Source organism: Pleurodeles waltl, chromosome 3_1 (assembly GCF_031143425.1).
Source record: "Pleurodeles waltl isolate 20211129_DDA chromosome 3_1, aPleWal1.hap1.20221129, whole genome shotgun sequence".
NCBI lineage: Eukaryota > Metazoa > Chordata > Amphibia > Caudata > Salamandridae > Pleurodeles > Pleurodeles waltl.
Window position 1 is genome coordinate 1,010,150,808 of NC_090440.1, and position 20,053 is coordinate 1,010,170,860.

The following is a 20,053-nucleotide window of genomic DNA, read 5'->3' on the forward strand; positions in this document are numbered from 1 at the left end:
TATTAAGGCTTTGATTTCATTGGGGTACTTCCACCCTCTTTTCATTGTTTCTTGTATGGACTAATGCACTGATAATATGGAAGGTATTGGCTGTTGCCAAGGAAAGAGATCAACTTCTCTGGTTGATAAGTGCCAGGTTCAGGTAAGCCAAGCATTGCCCTTATTTTTACCTGAGCGTATGCTGGTAGGCCTTGGTGCTTCAATGATATTTACACACAAATTCATTGGATGAGGGTGTCAGAAGTACAGTGATACCACCATCATAGAATTCGGGGGTTATGCTTTACTTTAGTTTTATCTATGGATAGTGCAGCCCTTACTGACCCATCCATTATACACTGTGGCTGGTTGTTAAGCTTTGGCAAAAACGTTTGTATTCTAACTTTGAACTGCGTTGTGGTTCTCCAACTCTACCCAGATCCACTCCGCTTCTGCCTTCATCTTGCATTTGGCTTTCTGATACTTTCAGCAGTGATAAACCTATCACAAGTGTTCCTCTGTTTGGAATTATCCATTCACACACATTGATTAGATTCATGTGTGGCTCTGTAGCCACTCACCTAAGGTGGAGCCCCTCAGTGCCAGGGTGATTTTGTTTCTTATCTCTTTCAGCGCATGGTTCCTTTTTCACCAAGGCTTTAAGTTTGTTTCATGCACCTGGAACAAGTCATGCCATATCATGCCCAAAAGCGCTTTGCCCATCTTCTTCCACATTGCGAGGTGCCTGCCTCCTGTAGGTGCTGTAAAATGACCAAGCTCAGCGACTGGTAAAAGTGAAAGAAATGACCTCTTTGAAGTACACCTTCCTGAGATGGGATGGCTCAGCTGATTCCATCGAGTGCCCAATGTCTTCCTTTGTAACTCATGCCTGGCTATGGATTAATGTAATAGTATACTCCCAGCATCCAGGGAAAATTGTGAGTTTTGCTTTTAGGGGAAGGTAATCAATGGAAAGGAGGACTGGATAGTTTCTGCAGTAGTTTGTATCTGCTCTAATGGCCACTGACAGTGGTATGCCTACACATTCATATTGTGAAAGCCATACTATGAAATTATTGAATAAAGCACATTTAAAAAATTCAATTATTGAAAGTAGAACAGTGCTTAATTTGAGCCTGTGGTTTCTTGTGCTCTGATGCTGGCACTTAACTGTCAACACCAGCACTTATGACAGCCTGCCACATGGTGGTGCTGTTTGCCTAATTTAGAAATGAGCAAAACACTGCTGTTTATTACTTCAATAAGCATTGAAAATGACCAATAGATGTCACCCAAGACATTTGTATGGCTTTGGTGGCCTGGAATAGTCTGAATTGTCACACTTGTGAGAGTTTGAGGGTTAGTAGTTTTGTTTGTATTGCCATTGTCAGCGCTGCCCACGCCAATGGATGGTGCACGCAGTAGTGGCCTCCTGACGAAGCCTCTGGCCCTTAACGTTTTACAAATTAAGCACTGTAGCAGACAACAAAAAGAAGACAATGGTCACCTTGGTGTTGAATAGGCCCAACACTAGATATTTCACAGCAGACTCAAGTATCTGATTTCAAAAGTCTGTGACAGTCCCCAGAAACCACTGACAGTATCCTAAGGCAACTGCGGCTATTATGGGTGGCTGATCAAAGCACACCAAAGTCATAAGTATGAGCTCAACATCCTGTATTTAGCTCCTAAGAGATGTGATTTGTTGTGACATTTGGAGCTTGAATGCAGCTGTCTTTGTCTTCTTCGACACATAGCATTTATTTTTGCATTAATTTTCCTATAGTTTAATTTAATACTGGCATTAGTCTTAAAGATGTTCAGTTTCAGTGCTAGAAAAATATCTTACATCCGTCACTTACTACATCACTTTGAAGGCACAATGCATCAATAGGGTACTGTATACACACTTTGATTTTTACCTGCAGTGCCCTTCCAGGGGTAAGTGCACTATTGCTTCATCTTCCATGGCTAGGATACTTTGTTCTTCCTAATATGAGAGAAAACAGATGTGAGATACAGTTTATTTTTATATGTTATTTTACATATACACCTAAGAGCTACATTTCTTTTATTTCACAGAAGCTTGTATCTAGATCACTGACACAAACACAAATAGAACCTGATTGTACGTATTCAGGTATTAATTTATGTATTAATTTTGCATCAGATGATGTAGAGCACCACAGGTTTCACTGCATTCACTTCACAATGGAGATTGTACAGCAGCAAATATGGTAACATATGCATTTAGGGCCAAATGTAGAAAGGCTTTTACACGTGGCAAACAGCAAAAACCCACATCGCGATGCCCATTCCCATTTTGCGAGTCGGTAACCTGGTTACCGACTCGCAAAATGGGACTGCGAGTCGCAAACAGGAAAGGGTGTTCACCTTCCTATTTGCGAGTCGCAGCGCAATGTAAGATTGCTTTGTGACCGCGAATGCGGTCGCAAAGCAATGACACTGGTGGTAACCCATTCTTAAAAGGGAAGGGGCCCTCATGGGACCCCTTACCCTTTGTGAATGGCCTTGAAAACATTTTTTCAGAGCAGGCCGTGGTACTATGGACCACGGCCTGCTCTGAAAAAATGAAACTGACATGTTTCATTTTTTCGTTTGTAATGCATCTCGTTTTCCTTTAAGTTAAAATGGGCTGCATTACAAAAAAAAAAAAAAAACTTTATTTAAAAGCAGTCACAGACATGGTGGTCTGCTGTCTCCAGCAGGCCACCATCCCTGTGAGTGCTGCGACTCGCAAGGGGGTCGCAATTTGCGACCCACCTCATTAATATTAATGAGGTTGGCCTTTGTGACCCCCTTGCGACTCACAGATAGTGTCAGGGACACTATCCTGCATCCTGCATTGCGACTCGCATCTTGCGACTCGCAATGCAGGAATTTCCTACATCTGGCCCTTAGAGTCCAATCACAAGAGAGTATCGAGCCTCCATAGAGTTATCTATGCTCACTGCCATTATTATCACAAGTATTTGGCAGGCTGAACAGCTGTGTCTTCAGACATTTCCTGAAGTCAACATGGTAGTGTTCTGCCCTCAGGTTCAATTAAAGGTACTCCAAAGTCTGTGACCTAGGTTACCCAGGGCTCTGCTGGTGTGTTTATGATATTCAAAGAAAGATCAGGAATTAGCTGGTTGATAGTTCAACACAGAGAGCCTGAGTCACAGAGGTAACTTATACTTTTGAGTAATTTCCACTTTTTAGCAAGTTAAGGCTATTCACAAAATCCAAGTGTACATTTGTTTAAAAAGTGAAGGGCCTCAGAGCATACCCTTTTGAGTAATACACACTTTTGAGTAAGTGCAGCACTATTTGGCTATTTGAAAAATCCAATTGTAAGTTACACTTTTAGAGAAAATGTACAGTCAAATTTTGTGATTAGCCAAAAACAAACCTACTCAAAAGTGAAAGTTACCTCTGTGAACCAGGCCTTTAATTCAGTAGTCTTTTGAAGCAGGTCTAGAAGATCACTCATGAAAAGAAGGGCAGAGGAGTGCAATGAATATTTCTTGCCTTTAGTGCCAAATACCTTTAGACTGTCCTGCCTTGCTGGAGTTTAAAGAGGTGTACGTTCTTGCAAGTAACAAGGATCTTTGTTCCAGATGACCTTGTGAACTGGTGGTCCAAAGTGCTTTGAAATTGATTTAAAGGTTATTCAAGAAGCCTGCATCTCCTGAGGCTACTGCACATTTTCATTTCAATACAGTGACTTGATTATCAACATGCTAAAGCTCACAGATCCACACCATGAAGTCTGCAACACAAAGGTGATCAAACACTGACAAGCAGGGCTCAATTTGGTGATGCCCTACAGCCATTTAAGCATCCTTTGGTTACTTCACTTCTTAGGAAGCCTAAAGTAGAGCTGAAAGAGCTGTTAAACTATGATCAAATATCTGGCCGGCTTGGCCAACTGAAACGTTTATGTCTCTGCTAAATATCAAACTGTCTGTTCAAATGCTGAAGTGTTTTCCCACACAATTTTCACCAGGTCCTGTATGGCAGAATGTGTCTTTTGAAAACCTTTAATATGTCTTGGTTCAGAAGATGGCTAATCATCACACTCCAAGAAATGGAACTTGTAATACATTGGTAACACCACACCTCGTACATGCTGCACATGGACAGTATGAGCTCTGATTTTATCTTCTCAAAAATGTACAACTTCAAATGAGGCTCAGGGATTCCTGTGTGGTGAACAGCACGTAATAGAATGATGTGTAAGTATTAAATGATTGTATCATAACTGTCTCTTTATTAACATGTCTCAAACTGAGATTCTGCTACTAGAACCTTGCAACTCTTAGAGTCTGCCTTCCAACTGTCATCAATCTATTGGGCAAACACCTCCTCCAACCGCTCGCAACCAGGGGTTTGTTCTTGATGTTACACTACATGTCAACTATTCCACAGCTGAATTATGTCATAATAAGCACTTTATACAATATGGTTTTCAGTATATCCTGACCCGGTTGGATAACCTGGAAATGACATCTCCCTGTCTCATTCTTCAGTCAGATATAAATTTGTATGTCACAGTTGCACATTTGAACCTCCTCTTGATATACCATTGAAATGTGTGCGAAGGTTGGACTTTATATATTGAACTGGAAAAGTTAATATTAAAGGTTTTGGGAAGGCCACATGACTTTGTGTGAACTAGTCTACCTATCTTTTGAGAATGATTTGAGAAGACCTGGGACCAATCTAAGGCTATCTTTGGTACCAGAGGAGCCGCATGATCTATAGTGAGATGCTGAAGTACCAAGTAGAATCATCACCTATGGATTGGCTTTCTCTGGAGGGATAAAACATTATTTTTGGAAGTTGGCAAGAACAGGTTATGCTTCTTCTGCAGGATCAAAGCTGGCATTTTGGAGGTGATTTATTGTCATATGTCCATGTAGTTGTCCTCTTTTCATAGGGTTTAATACAACTTTGAGAGGAAATGGTCACTAATGAACCATGCTGTGTGTTTGTTATGGGTTTCTTCAGAAGGTGTGTTATCATCATATTGTCCAATTAACCTAGGGCATTTCACTTTGAGAGATTGATTTTAGTTTTTTATGATGCCTGCTGTCAGTGTAGGAAGAAGTGCTTTGTGCATAATGCTGGATCTGGCCTCATCAACAAGTCTGATTGTTTGGTTTCCTTGGCTAAAAGTAGCACGTAACTCTCTTTAATATGGTCTAAGAAATTATTAATGGGCAGAGGGTCAACAGGGGATATTGTGATGACTGATGATTGCTCAAAAAGAGTCTAAATATTTTATAATTTGGGTTTAAATTGACAAAGGTGACTGCTCTTCAGGATTCTGGGTGGGGAATTTTCTTGTAAATGGTTTGTTGATTTGTTGTCTCATTATTACACCTGGTGAAGTAAAATTATTTTTGTTCTTAATTATCTTTGTGGAGCCTCTTCCTGTGCCTTTTCAGAGTGCCTTGTCCACTTTAGACACTGGTGTTTGTCAGTGAGTTTTCCATTTGCATGTCAATCGTTTGAACTTCTATCAAACTGCTCAAAATTTTCCTCACTTAGTTGGTCACTTTCTGTTCTATTTTTGGCATTTGTAAATCACACGGCCTCCTAGCACTAACAGATCATACCAGCATTAGTATACTCAGCAATTTCAGTGAACAACAAGCTCTTTAGCTGCTTCCCGAAACGTGTTCCATAATTTGGTAACCAAATAAGCAAAAGATCTTCCTCCACTTCTAGTTTTGTTGATCTTGGGAACTTTTAGTAACCATAATGCAGAGCAATATAGGGCCAGATGTAGCAACTTAAAAATTTGCGAGGTGCAAAGTGCGAGTCCATGCGACTCGCACTTTGCACCTCGCAAATTGGTATGCAGTACGGTTTGTCAGACACCGACTGCAACTCGCTATGGGGTCGCAATGACCCACCTCATGAATATTCATGAGGTGGGTCGCAAATTGCGGCCCCATAGCGAGTATAGGCACTCGCAAACATGGAGGCCTGTTGTCGTCAGCAGACCTCCATGTTCGTGACTGCTTTTAATAAAGCAGTTTTTTTTTTTTTAAGTGTAGCCCGTTTTCCTGAAAGGAAAACGAGCTGCACTTAAAAAAAAAAACGAAACCTTTAGTTTCGGTATTTTTTCAGGGCAGGGAGTGGTCCCTGGGACCACTCCCTGCCCTGAAAAAATAATTTTGGGTCCATTCACAAAGTGGAAGGGGTCCCATGGGGACCCCTTCCAATTTGCGAGTGGGTTACCATCCACTTGAAGTGGATGGTAACTGCGATACGATTTGCGACCGCGTACGCGGTCGCAAATGGTATTGCATCACACTCAGACTCGCAAATAGGAAGGGAACACCCCTTCCTATTTGCAATTCTGAAATGCATATTGCGAGTCGGTACCGACTCGCAATATGCATTTCTGAATAGCAAAGAGGCTTTTGCGCCTCGCAAACGGCGATTTTCGCAGTTTGCGAGGTGCAAACCCTTTGCTACATCTGGCCCATAATGTTCTCCCTAGAAGATAAGGACAGACCAAGTGATGTAAAAGCTGTGGGCCCTTGTTATGCCTTGCCATACAAAGAGCCATAAACTGTATCCTCTTAGGAACAGATAACCAATACAGGTAGGCTAATTCACCCGAAACCAAGTTATGTTTATGTATCTTCAACTGAATTGGAGCGTCTGCATTTTGTACCACCTCTAGTCTTCTTATATCACACTGATGACTACCAAGGTAAAGAGGGCTCCCATAATCCAATTGTGATAGCACCAATCCCTACAACACCACTCTCCGTACAGAAGAAGACAGCAGTACCAACAATTTTCTTATTGTCCTCAACATCGGCTGGCTTCCTAGCCTGAATCTCTAGGGTGATCTTGTTATCAATCCATATCACCAGACTTTTTACAGCTGCTTCCAGGGTGGGACCACCACCTAGACAGTCAGGCCAGCTCAGCTCAGCCCAGCGATAGGGTTTGTTTCCAACTACTAGTACATCAGTATTGTCTCTGTTTATTTTGTGGCAATTGGCTGACATGCATTCTGCTATCTCATTTAGGTGAGTACACAATTTCAGCCAGAGGGCGGACATACAGATTTAACAGAGTAGGGCTTAGTGTGGACCCATGGGGCACCCCACACTTTAGGGGGTATGATTCTAAATAGAAAGGCTCTTCGTAGACCTGGAATCTGCTCCATTTCAAGATACAGTATCAAAGGCTGCACTGAGACATAATAGTATTACTGCAGCTGATCCACCTTGGTTAAGATTATTTTTTTTAAGCTCTTCCATAACAGCAGAAATTGCTATTTCCGTACTCTATCCTGGATGGCTGCCTTTTTGAGTGAGATAAATTATCTTATGGTTTTCAAGAAATGATAACAGGTGTCTATTAACAAATCTTTCCAGTGCTTTACTTACACCTGGAATCAGGGATATTGGCCTATAGTTTTCTACTAATGCAGGGTCTAACAAAGGGTTCCATAACAAAAGTCTCACAACCACATTTTTCAAGGAAGGAGGCACCATGCCACTTTGAAGTGACAAATTGAAAAAGTCTGCTAAAACAGGTTAGATTGTATTTTGCCCTTGCATGAGTACGGCAGAAGGATCCAGATCCAATGGGGAAACAGATTTCACTGTCTTCATCAGCAGATAACTCCTCATTGAGCACGTTGTACTGAGGGTCTTTGGACAAAATATTGAATTTTAAATATCGAGATACAGAAATATCGGAAAACAAATTGTGATACAAACATATCAGGATGCAGAAATATCTACGTCAAAAATATCGATTTTCTTGGTAAGTATTATCATTTTCAAGAACAACTGTGTTGCCAATATCGTTTTAAAAGATATAGGCCCTCATTACGACTCCAACGGTCTTTTCAACAGACTGCCGAAGTTGCGGGTGCCAGAAGACCGCCAAATTACTAGTTCATTTCAAATTCTGCCTGTAGCCGACAGCAGAAGAGAGGCGTTTCCACCGCCAGCAGTACCACACCAAACGTACACTGCCTTCCATATTACGATATGCAATACAGCGCAGCAGTTTTCTGTATGGAGGTGTAGTGCTGGCGGTGGAAAATGCCAAGACCCATCCCCTCCCAGAAAGCTGCCTCGCCGAGACAGGTAGGTGTACCATCTGAGGGGGGGGGGGGGTGTTGTGTGCATGGGTGCGATGTGTGCATGTGTGTGTATGTGTAGCGGTATGGGTGTGCGTGTGTATGTGTGCATGGTGGGTGTGTGTGTCCAAATGGAAGTGGAAGGGAGGGGTGTCGGAGTGCAAGTGCATGTGTGTTTGTATGCAGTCGGGTGGGGGTATCTGTCTGAGTACGCGTATGTGTGTGAATGGGAGTGCCTGAGTGCATGTATGTGTGCGAATGGGGGTGTCTGAGTTTGTTTGTGAGCAAGCAAGTGGGGTTGTCTGGATGTATGCATGTGGTTGGTTTGAGGGTGTGTGTCTGCATGTATGCGGAGGGGAGGGGGGTATCAGGGTGCGAGTGAGTAGGTGTGTCTATTGGGATGCATGCGAGTGAGGGTGCATGTGTGCAAGTCTGCAAGTGAGTGGGGGTGCATGTGTGCAAGTCTGCAAGTCAATACGGCGGCATGTGTGTAAGTTCGCGAGTGAGGGGGGGTTTAACCGTGCAAGCCTGCGATTGAGTGGGGGTGTCTGTGTGGATGTATGTGGATGTGGTGGTGTGTGTGCAAGTGTGAAGATGGGGGTGTCTGAAGGTGTGTGGACGTGTGGGGGTGCATGTGCCGGTGACAGGAATGGAGATTCCTGTCGCTGGGTGTGTTACCGCCAGGGTTTCCGTGGCGATGCGACCGTCACCGAAAGCCTGGCAGTGTGCCTACTCAAAATGCTGCTGGCGGTCTTATGGCTGCCGCCGGGCCAGAGTTCCTCACCTCCGGCCCAGCAGTCCGACCTCACTAGTGTTGTGGCGGTTTGGCTTCAACAAACTGCCATTGTCGTAATACAGCGGTCTTTACCACAGTCTTTACCGCCAGCCCTGTGGCGGTAAGGCCGCCACCTCGAGTGTGGCAATCTTCAGACCTCCACACTCGTAACGAAGGCCATAGTTTTTAAAATATTGTTTTTTATTTATCTTTATGTGTTTTAGTTTATCTATCAATTTTATATGTTAAATATTGTTTGTATAATTGTTGACAATATCTTTAAATATTGTTTGTAATTTTAAGTGATTTATAGTTGTTAACTTAATTGCTAATAGTAAATAATAATGTCGTAGTGGGTAGTGAAGTGTGTAGGTGTAGGTGGAGATGTTGGGAAATTTAGTACAAATAATTAACAATTAATTATTAATGTATTATTAATTATGTAATTGACTATTAATTATCAAAATTGTGCAGTTATATTTTTAGTTATACATTAGGTGCAGGTTATTTAACAATTCTTTATTCATTTTTTTTATTATTTAATTGATTATTAAATATGTAAACTGTGTAATAATTATATCTTTTAAGTCATACATTAGGTGCATGGTGTTGTGTTTGTAGGGGCATATGGTATGAAGGTATTTAAGAAATAAATAACAATTAATTGTTCATTTGTTATTAATGATTTAATTGATTATTAAATATGTTAATTGTGTTATACTTATTTATTTTAGTTATGTTTTTAATGTGGGCTGCTAGGTTTCTGGGAATATAGTGTAGGAACATAATTAAATAATAAATTAATAACATTTCTAATTCATAATTTTTAAAATTAGTAATAATCATGTAAATTGTTTCATTGTTTTTTATTTTTATAAATATAATTTTCCTATTAGGAGTTCTATATTCCTGGCCAACTAATAGGGTTATTATATTATGTTATGTGTTTCAAGTGAAGGACTGCTACACAGACTGGCATGGGAATAGTAAATATTACCCCTCTGGAGTCAACTATTTTCCCTACTGTTGCATAGACTGGAGTGTTAATAGTAAATTTAACCCTTTTGAATCCCAGCACTTTCCCCACTGTTGCTTAGACTGGAGTGGGAATAGTAAATTATACCCCTCAGAAGTATAATGCTTTCCCTACTGTTGCACAGACAGGAGTAGGAATAGTAAATGTTACCCCCTCTGATGTCCAGCGCTTTCCCTACTGTAGAGCAGGCTAGAGTGTGAATAGTAAATTTAACCCCTTCAATGTCCAATTCATTCCCTGTTGTTGCATAGACTGGAGTAGGAATAGTACATTTTACCCCTCTGAAATCTAACGCTGTCCCTACTGTAGAGCAGGCTAGAATGGGAATGATAAATTATACCCCCGGTGTCCAACACTTTCCCTACCGCTGAACAGACTAGAGTGGGAATAGTAGATTTTACCCCTTCAAAGTCCAACGCATTCCCTACGGTAGAGCAGGCTAGAGCGGGAAAAGTACATTTAAAACCTCTGAAGTCCAGTACTTTTCCAACTGTTGCAGACTTGGGGGGTGGATATTAAACTTTACCCCTCGGAATTCCATCACTTTCGCTTCTGTTGCACAGAGTGGATTGGGAACAGTAAATTTAACCCCTCCACAGTCCAACGCTTTCCTTCCTGGTGCACAGACTGGATGGGGAATTGTGCATCTTTTATTTTCTGATCAAAATTTAAATACTTTAATACTTTAATTTTGTTTGTTTAATTTTATATAATTTATATGTAGATATTTAAATTTTGTAAGATTTTTAATGCTTTTTTAATTGTATCGTTTTTTATTTTTTATTAATTTGATAATTTCGATGTTTTGTACTTGTGTTTTAATATTTGTCATTTTTCATTTAAATATATATATAAATATGCATATGTTCATATATTTATGGTTTTGAAAGTAGTAAATTAAAAAAATTAAAATAATTTAAAAAATGTAATTCAAATATACAAAAGTATATATTTTTTATTATTAGTGTTACTTTATATATGTGTATACACATACGTGTGCATATATATGTGTGTTTTTATTTGAGTATATATTTATATATATTTTAAACATTAGTTACAATTATTTAATTTATATCATATCAATAGTATATATTAAAATATTTTACTATATATATGTATAAAATAAAATAGCAATATTTTTTTTATTATTTTTAACAATATTAGAGTAAGCCAAAATTTTGTTCTGATATTTCTGTACTTACCATTATAAGTATAGGTATACAATACTTTTAAAACAACATTTGTGTGTCTCGATATTTATTGGCCTGTCAGAAATCCATTCTGAGAAGACCACTTATAGGACTTACCATTCTCTACTTTCTCTGCAAAGGTGATATAAATATTGTTGACTTTTTCAAGAAAATAACTGGCCAGCATATTAAGGCGGGAGTCAGATGGAGAGAGTGTAGTGTATGTTTTTGCAGGATTCATGAAAGAATTGAATGTTTCAAATAGCTCTCTTGCAGAGTTTGAAGCATTATCAATCCTCAAGGCAAGGTAGGTGGAGCGAGCTTCCCTTATGGCGTAGTAATATATTATCTCTGTGGAATGGATTGCTTCTAATCTATTGAAAAGAATCAGGAAGTGCAGCATGCTTGGAAAACAGAAAATGATTTATGAATGTTGCAGACATTTTTTCTTCATTAAGTTTTATGTTTCAACGTGATGTGTGAGTTCACAGTTGATCACATTGGGATAAGAGAAGGTATATTTGCTGAACACATATTCAACAGTTGCTTGCACAGTAGGAGCCCCTCACTTTTTACCTCCTAACTGTGAAAGCAGCCAGCCCTACTTATCCCCCCTCCTGCATATGCTCACTCATGTTTTGTACCATACTCCACTACCATCTTTCTCTTCAAACTTCTTAGAAGATGTGGAAAATGGAGAGCATTTAGTGGTGTGGATAGGGCAGGGCTGATTGTTGTCCACTGAGTTCTGAAGAGAAAGGGGAAACATCACTTACAACATGGCAAATGCAACACAGTGCATTTACACAATGCCTTTACCATGCATATGGGTTTACCACTCCTGGCTTTACCACGCATGCCTTTACCACGAATATACCTTTATCACGCATGCCTTTAAAACAAATTTCGTTGTAAAGGCACGAATGGTAAAGGTGTATGCGTGTTAAAGGTCTTAAAGGTAAGTACAGGTAAGTATTAAGGGTGGGTAATGGTTATTGGCAGAAAATGCATTTTTAGGTTTTAGGGTAGGTATGGGATTTGGGGTGCTAAAGGCAATTTTGGGGTGGGAATGAGTTTTGGGGTGCTAAGGGAATTTTTAGGTTTTAGGGTGGGTATGGGTTTTGTGGTGGTAAGGGCATTTTTAGGTTTTAGGGTGGGTATGGGTCTTGGGTTGGTAAGAGCATTTTTAGGTTTTAGGGTGGGTATGGGATTTGAGGTGGTAAGGGCAATTTTAGATTTAGGGTGGTTATGGCTTTTTGGGTGGTAAGGACATTTTTAGATTTTAGGGTGAGTATGGTATTTGGGTGGTAAGGACAATTTTAGATTGTTGGGTGGGTATGGGTATTTGGGTGGTAAGGGCATTTTAAGGTTTTAGGGTGGGTATGGGTTTTGGGTGGTAAGGACACTTTTAGATTTTAGGGTGGGCATGGGCTTTTGATTGGTAAGGCCATTTGGAAGTTTTAGGGTGGGTATGGATTTTGGGGTGGTATGGGCATTTTTAGGTTTTAGGCTGGGTATGGGTTTTGGAGTGGTAAGGGCATTTTTAGGTTTCAGGGTGGATGTGGGTTTTGGGTTGTAAGGGAATGTTTAGGGGGTATGGGTTTTGGGGTGGTAAGGGCATTTTTAGATTTTAGGGTGGGTATGGGTTTTAGGGTGGTAAGGGCATTTTTAGGTTTTAGGGTGGGTATGGGGTTTTGGGTGGTAAGGGAATTTTTTGGTTTTAAGGTGAGTATGGGTTTTGGGGTGGTGAGGGCATTTTTAGGTTTTAGGGTGGGTATGGGTTTTGGAGTGGTAACAGCATTTTTAGGTTGTGGGGTGCATATGGGGTTATGGGTGGTAAGGGCATTTTTAGGTATTAGGGTGGGTATGGGTCTTGGGGTAGATAAGGGCATTTTTAGGTTTTAGCGTGGGTATGGGTTTTGGGGTGGTAAGGACATTTTTAGTTTTTAGGGTGGGGATGGGATTTGGGGTGGTAAGGGGTGTTTAGGTTTAAGGTTTGATATGGGATTTGGGGTGGTAGGGGCATTATTAGGTTTTGGGGTGGGTATGGGATTCTGGGTGGTAATGGCATTTTTAGGGGTTATGGTGAGCATGTGTTTTGGGGTGGGTATGGGTTCTGGGGTGGTAAGATACGTTTTAGGGTAGGTAGGGTTTTTGGGTGGAAAGGTGTGTGTGTGTTTGTGTGTATGTGTGTATATATATATATATATATATATATATATATATATATATATATATATATAGAGAGAGAGAGAGAGAGAGAGAGATAAATATATAAAATGTATGTATGTTATACTTACCACTACAACACATATGCCTTTATCAACCATGCCTTTACTAAGATATTTTCATTGTAAAGCCATGCATCGTAAAAGCATATGCATGGTAAAAACATTTTGTGATAAGTGGATGCGTGGTAATGACCATGTGTTGTACTTATCGCATTGTAAAGGCATGCGTGAAAAGTGCCTGCATTGTTCTGTCATACATCCTGAAAAAGCAATGGCTGGTTGTGAGAAATCAGGTTTTTGGTTGAGGGGTCTGAAAGCCTAACTCAGACAACAACGACAATCCTTGTCAGGGTGAACCATAAAAGCCACTAAATTAACCTGTCCTCAACTCTCTGGTACCTTGGCACAAAACAGCCAGGCTTAACATATGGGCAAACTATAAAGTATTTATGAAGCAAACAAACAGTAATAAACTGGAAAAAAAGAAAAGTAAAATGAACAACAAAACTTCAATCAGGAGAACCTGAAATATGCAAATTTTAGGACTTAAGGAGATTCAGGGCCCAATTACGAGTGTGGCAGTCCTATGACCACCACATTCCAAGTGGTGATCTGGACCGCTGTCTATTTGGTGGTCCGACTGCCACATAACAACCCTGGCTGTCCGACATCCAGCTCTGCCAGGAGCTTGGATCCTGGTGGTCTGGCGGAGGCAGAGATCCTAATTTGCCATGGCAGTGCTGCATGCAGAGCTGCCCTTAAGATTACAACCTCATTCTCTGCCAGCCTTTTTATGGTCATAACACAGACATAAAAAGGTTGGTGGAGAACAGATGCACGTGGCATGGGCAGTGCAGGAGCCCCCTTTCCCGACACAGTTACAATGTTCACTGTCTGCTTTGGAACATTACGAGGGTGCTGGTGCACTTTGCTTGCAACAGCACTATTCCCGGTCATCTGGTTGTGCTATACCGGGGGAAAGTCACAAGTTCAGGCCTATCACGATGGCGTGTAGGTAAAATAGTGGGACCAGGTTAGTCCCACTAATAAAGTTACATTCTCAAAGTCCAGCGTGAAGAGTTCTGTTTGCTGTGGAGGAGTACAGGAGGAATAGAGAGAGCATAGTGGCTGATCGTCACTTTAGCACGAAGAGAATGGCCTTGCGTCATGAGCAATCATTGGGGGAGCTTTGCACTGGTCATCACAATGGGCTGTTGTTGCTGTAGGGCAAAGTGCAACACTTTTAGTGCCAGTCCTCTTGCAAGCCATGGGTTCTGGGCCTGAGGAGGCACCTCATGGACATCAAAGACACACTCCAGCAGAACCAGGCAGGTCCAGAGCAGCAGGCCTGCTGGGCAGTTGCAGGGAGGCCTCTGAAATGTCTTGTGTCCCCGTAGCTCAGAAAGGAGGTCAGCCAACTTGTTCTTTGAGTCACTCAGCCTGGGAAGAAAGGAGGAGATCCAGTCTTTCTTTTCAGAGAATAGGGCAGGCCTCAAGCAGCAGGACAGTCCTGTGGGGAACAAGGCAAGTCTCAAACAGCAGGCTAGTCCTCTGAAGAACAAGGCAGTCCTTCTATTGTAATATCCACAGGTGCAGGTGTGCACTGAAGAGTGGCCCTGGTGGTCTAATATTTATACCTAGTACTAGCCTTTGAAGTGAGGGAATTCCAGATACTATCCCAACACCTGGTTCTGGAAAGTTATTCCTTTCCCCTGTCAGGTTCCTTTGAGTGCAGAACGCAAAGTCCTTTTTAAATGTTAGTTGGGCTGGGTACAGTTTGCCCCTAACCATACTGACAGGATACCCATCCAGTCCACATCTAATCCCATTTTGTGTCACTGTCTAGCAAAAATATATGAACCCCACTAGCAGGGCCATTCACAGTCTTGTGACCAAGGGTACTGACACAAGGCAAACATGGTTAGGACACGAAAATGTCAACTTTCCACAAGTAGCATTTTCAGAATTGTGACTTAAAATCTGACTTTACCAATAAAGTGGATTTTAAATGACAATTAATTTGAGTGTAAGTCTTTATCTCTAGCTGCTTCAAATCAAATGTTATCACTTATCAAATGTGATAAGCTAACCCCCCCATGTTAGTCAATGGGAGAGATAGGTCTTACAGTAGTGAAAAATCACTTTAGGAGTTTTTCATTACAGGATATGTAAAACGTAATCACACATGCCCTATTTTTATATAGAATGCATCCTGCCCTATGAGCCTTTATGCTCTAACTCAAGGATTACTTATATATTGAAAAGTATTTTCAGGCCTGGCAACAGGTTTATTTTGCAAGGTTGAAATGGCAATTAAAAGCTGCATGACAGGCTGCAGTGGCAGGCCTGAGACATGTTTGAAAATGCTAGTTTATTGGGTGGCATAATGAGTGTTGCAGGGCAACACTCATAGCATTTTTATTTACAGGCCCTGGGGACACATAGTACAATTTACTAGGGACTTACATGTAAACTAAATGTGCCAATTAGGTGTAAGCCAATTTTAAGGTATTTTAGAGAGAGAGAGAACAAGTACTTTAACACTGGTTAGCAATAGTAAACTGCTCAGAGTCCTAAAGCCAACAACAAGTTCCGCCCCCAGGGGAATTGAAGGCAAAACCTTTAGGGGAAGACCACACCAAAGATGTCAGGTCTAACACTGGTACTAATGGCAGCAGCCCTCAGCTTAGAGCCAACAGAATGATCTAGGTTAGAGCAGTAGGGAGTGATGTGAGTGTGTTGGCATGGGGGTTTTCCCTCCCTAAATCGTTTCACATTTTTTGATTTTGGAATGCTGAACTAAAGATGGAAGCTAACCAATTCAAATTTGTCCTGACAAAACATTTTTGGAAGCTCTGTACTAAAAGCTCTACATTCAGTTGTTGACCAGTGGCTTTTTTTATAAGCTACCTATTTTGCATTTACCACATTAACACTTTGCAATCAACATTTTGCCCTCTGCACGCTGGATTCACCTATATGTCTGGCACTTTAAGGATATTACACATATCTAGGCATTTGGTTTTCACAATGTAGAGGAAACTGGATGTTAGTGCTCTGACCCTAAATTTAAGTTTACCGAAGTAAAGGTAGTTTCTAGTGAGGACTACAACAGAATACAGTTATTTTGTAGTTCTAGTCTGAAGGTTCACACAGATTGTGCCTCTTGCGCAGTGGGAATTTTAGTCTTGCCAAGCGCTCTTAGTACCCAGGATCAGATTGCTCAGGACTGGAACTCTGATTGAATGTATGTCAGAGATGATCTTTGGGATACTGCAAAACCAATTACATCTAACTAACTCACTTTATCAGGTACTACCATGGAGATCCTACAAATGTTAGCAGAAACTGAAGCATCTTTTGTCTGAGGCCTATGTGTACAATGCTCAGCAGGATAGCAAGCATTTTTGAGGAGCAGATATCCACAACTTCTACGGGAAGAGGATACTAAATATTAATGATGTTCTAAAAATGCAGTTTTCTTCCATAGGATTAGAAGATGCTTTAAAAGATGCATTTGCTGCCGGGCTCTTTAGGGTGATCTGTCTCTATATCCTACTCTAAACTGGACCCTTGGGAGCCAATATAGGGAATACCAAATTACTGATAACCACAATTCAAAAGATCAAGTGAAAGGCATTTGGTCTGAAACTAGCTGTAACATCAGTAGAGGTACAGATGCTGACTGATAACAGTATGAGTCTTACAGAAATACTAGTCCCTAAATTAGGTAAATGCACCATAGACAAGGGGAGAAATAGCTGCTCCCTGTGATCTCTGTGCAACTCATTGTCAGATGGTTAAATTGATACTGATTGCTCATAAATTACATACATTAATTAGTGGTAAGTTAGGTACTAAGGGGCATATTTATACTTTTTGATGCAAAACTGCACTAACACAGTTTTGGATCAAAAGGTTTAGCACTAGCTTGTGACATTCCTATGCGCCAGCTGGGTCCCATATTTTTGGAATGTCGGAAGCTGGCGCAAAGGATGGGCAAACGTAAGAAAAAAAATGAAGTTAGCCGGGTGGGGGTGGTGGTATGAAAGAATGGGGTTTTGCACCAAAAAATGATGCTAGGCTGGTTAGAGGCAAACAAATGCCTCTAACCAGCCTAGCATCATTTTCTGACGCAAAACCATCCATACCACATGACTCCTGTCTTAGAAAAGACAGGAGTCATGCCCACCACCCCAATGGCCAACACAGGGGACTAGTGTCCCCTGGGCATGGCCATTGCAACCTGTGCCATGCAGGGGGCCCCAAGTTTGGCCCCCAATGGCACTTTAATAAAAAGAAAATACTTACTAAACTTACCCTACTTACCTGGGATGGGGTCTCCCATCCTCCGGTGTCCCTCTGGTGTGGGTGGGGGTGTTCCTGGGGTTTGAGGAGGACACCTGTGAACCCATTCCATGGTGTTTAATCATGGAAATGGGTCAACAGGTCCTCTAACGCCTGGTCTGACCCAGGCTTTAAATAATGGTGCAAAGCAAGCTTTGAACCTTTATTTAGCCCCTTCTACAACCTGTGTGACACTTTAGCACGGGTATAAATATGGGGCTATGGTGTTTGCACCATTTTTTAGATGGAACACTTACCTTGCATCTCATTGACTCAAGGTAGGTTCATGCATATAAAAAATCAGTGAACCTGATTATCTTGTCAAGGTAACAAAAATGTTATGCATAGAAAAAAAGATAACTTCAACTTCCATAGGCCCTTCTTCGCCAAACACAAGCTACGCCTAATTTCCTGGAACCCAATTGTTTCTTTCCCCTAGCATCCAAATTACATCCTAAATCACACCCATGGGTTATGCGTACCAACTGTGTCACATCCAGCAGTCCAAGCGAACGACAACATCTCTCTCTTATTTCAGATACCATCAGTGTTAAGAAACTGGTGGCACTGAGACACCCTTTTAGACTAGACAGCAAAATTGAGGCGGGGACCCTATATCACACCCAGGGCCTATGCGTACCATCTGTGTCACACCCAGTAGTCCAAGCATTGATGACCCAACTCTATATCACACGCAGGGCCTACACATACCATCTGTGCCACACCCAGTGGTCCAAGAGAAAGGTACCTCTTAAAACAGAGGTGCTGGCCCCATATCACACCCAGGGCCTATGTGTACCATATGTACCTATGTGTCGTGACCCCCAAGTGCAGTTTTTGAGGTACAGGAATGCTTGCCTGGTGTCAGAGTGTACTCCTCCAGTCTAACTCTGAAACCTAGCACTTAGACACTTTTTCAAGGATTTTTGTTTGGAGCACCGATACAATCCTGATATGCTGATCTGCCAAGGGTATACTGCCAGTGGGCCTGACTTTGATGCAGCACCAGCTACATCCTTCTCCGCAGCATCAAATATTATTCAGTGGGCCTGACGCTGACCATTATCTGATGACATCAAACCCTCTGCAGCTACAGCCTGCAGCCTTACCCTTTTGAAGGCATACGACTTCCAGAAAAGTTTAGGTACAAAGGTAGAAATTTTCACCAGTCTCAACGCCAAGCAGCACTCAATAGACATTGGCAGATTGTTAGGTTGAAGTCTGGATTATTCCAGCTCAGAGACCTCGTCTTTCAGCACCACATTGTCGACGACCCGTCTTCTGATCCAATCTGCTGCTTTTTCCCGCTGAAGACTCTACCTTCTCTGAAATGTTCTAAGTCTGAAGGTATTTCTTTGACAAGGGCTAACCTGGTCCTCATAATCAACCAGAGCTTCATTGCGGTTGTCCTCAAACCTCTGTCCTAGTTTAGGGTCACTAGTTGCCTGCAGTTGGCGTTTTGCACTTTTTGGTGCAATTTTTTTGAAAACTTAACATTTATATCTGCAGGTCGCCTTATTAGAATTTTGTTGCTTTGGTGTAATTGTGTTCATTAAAATATGCTCTATTTTTTATAAACTGAAATGAGATTTTTATTATACTTAAAAAAAAAACTTTTTAACTGTTTGGTACTTCTAAATGCTTTACACATTTTCTTACGTTAAACCTATCTGTGCAGTGCCATAGCTATAAGGGGTTGAGTTCAGGCATACATTACATAAATCTTTACAGTACCTAACAAAAAATGGGGCATTATCACTTGTGGTAAACTACTATATTCACTCGCATCATATCCAAAATTCCTGTCCACCTGTACTACTTTTCTTTTGCAATTCCAGGCAATTCCAAGATTTGGACAAGATGAACTCACTAACGTAATGTGACATATTTAATCTTTGGCCACCTTATTCCACCCTGGTAAAATAGTATTACTGGGGCAGACTCAAGCTCAATTGGTACTACCTTGAGGGAGCTCTTAGAAATTGTTTATCTGGATAATTATCAGGGATCCAGTTATTCTAGCTAAAAATACCTTGGGATAAACCACAAGAGTATTCTTTATTCTGTGGTACCCTCAGTATGTATACAAATGCTAAAAAGCATTGACCAAAGGAGATTACTAGGTATTATGCCTCTTATGTACCTCTGTGGTGCCAACATGTTTTTGCACTTACTTAGCCTATCCTGGTCTCTGGCATTTTTTAGGGCTTTTAGTAGGATCCCTATTTAGTCTATATTGTGCAAGTGTAGGAAAGGACCTAACTCTCACCGTCACAACAACAGTGATTTACAGCCATCTGGTACTCGAACAAAGAGGGCAACCCTCTTTCATGAAAGTGTGACAATAGGAGGCACCCACTCACTTAC

At 41.2% G+C, this 20,053-nt stretch overlaps 1 protein-coding gene across 11 annotated transcripts in view; it reads right to left on the minus strand.

The window, feature by feature from the left end:
• SLC4A10 (solute carrier family 4 member 10) overlaps positions 1–20,053 on the minus strand; it is a 1,044,586-nt gene that overhangs the window by 25,018 nt on the left and 999,515 nt on the right. For all 11 annotated transcript variants that reach the window (XM_069224249.1, XM_069224250.1, XM_069224244.1 and 8 more), the window contains exon 23: positions 1,902–1,969. In XM_069224249.1, coding sequence (XP_069080350.1) covers positions 1,902–1,969 — 68 coding nt within the window. The remainder of the gene's footprint in view (positions 1–1,901; positions 1,970–20,053) is intronic.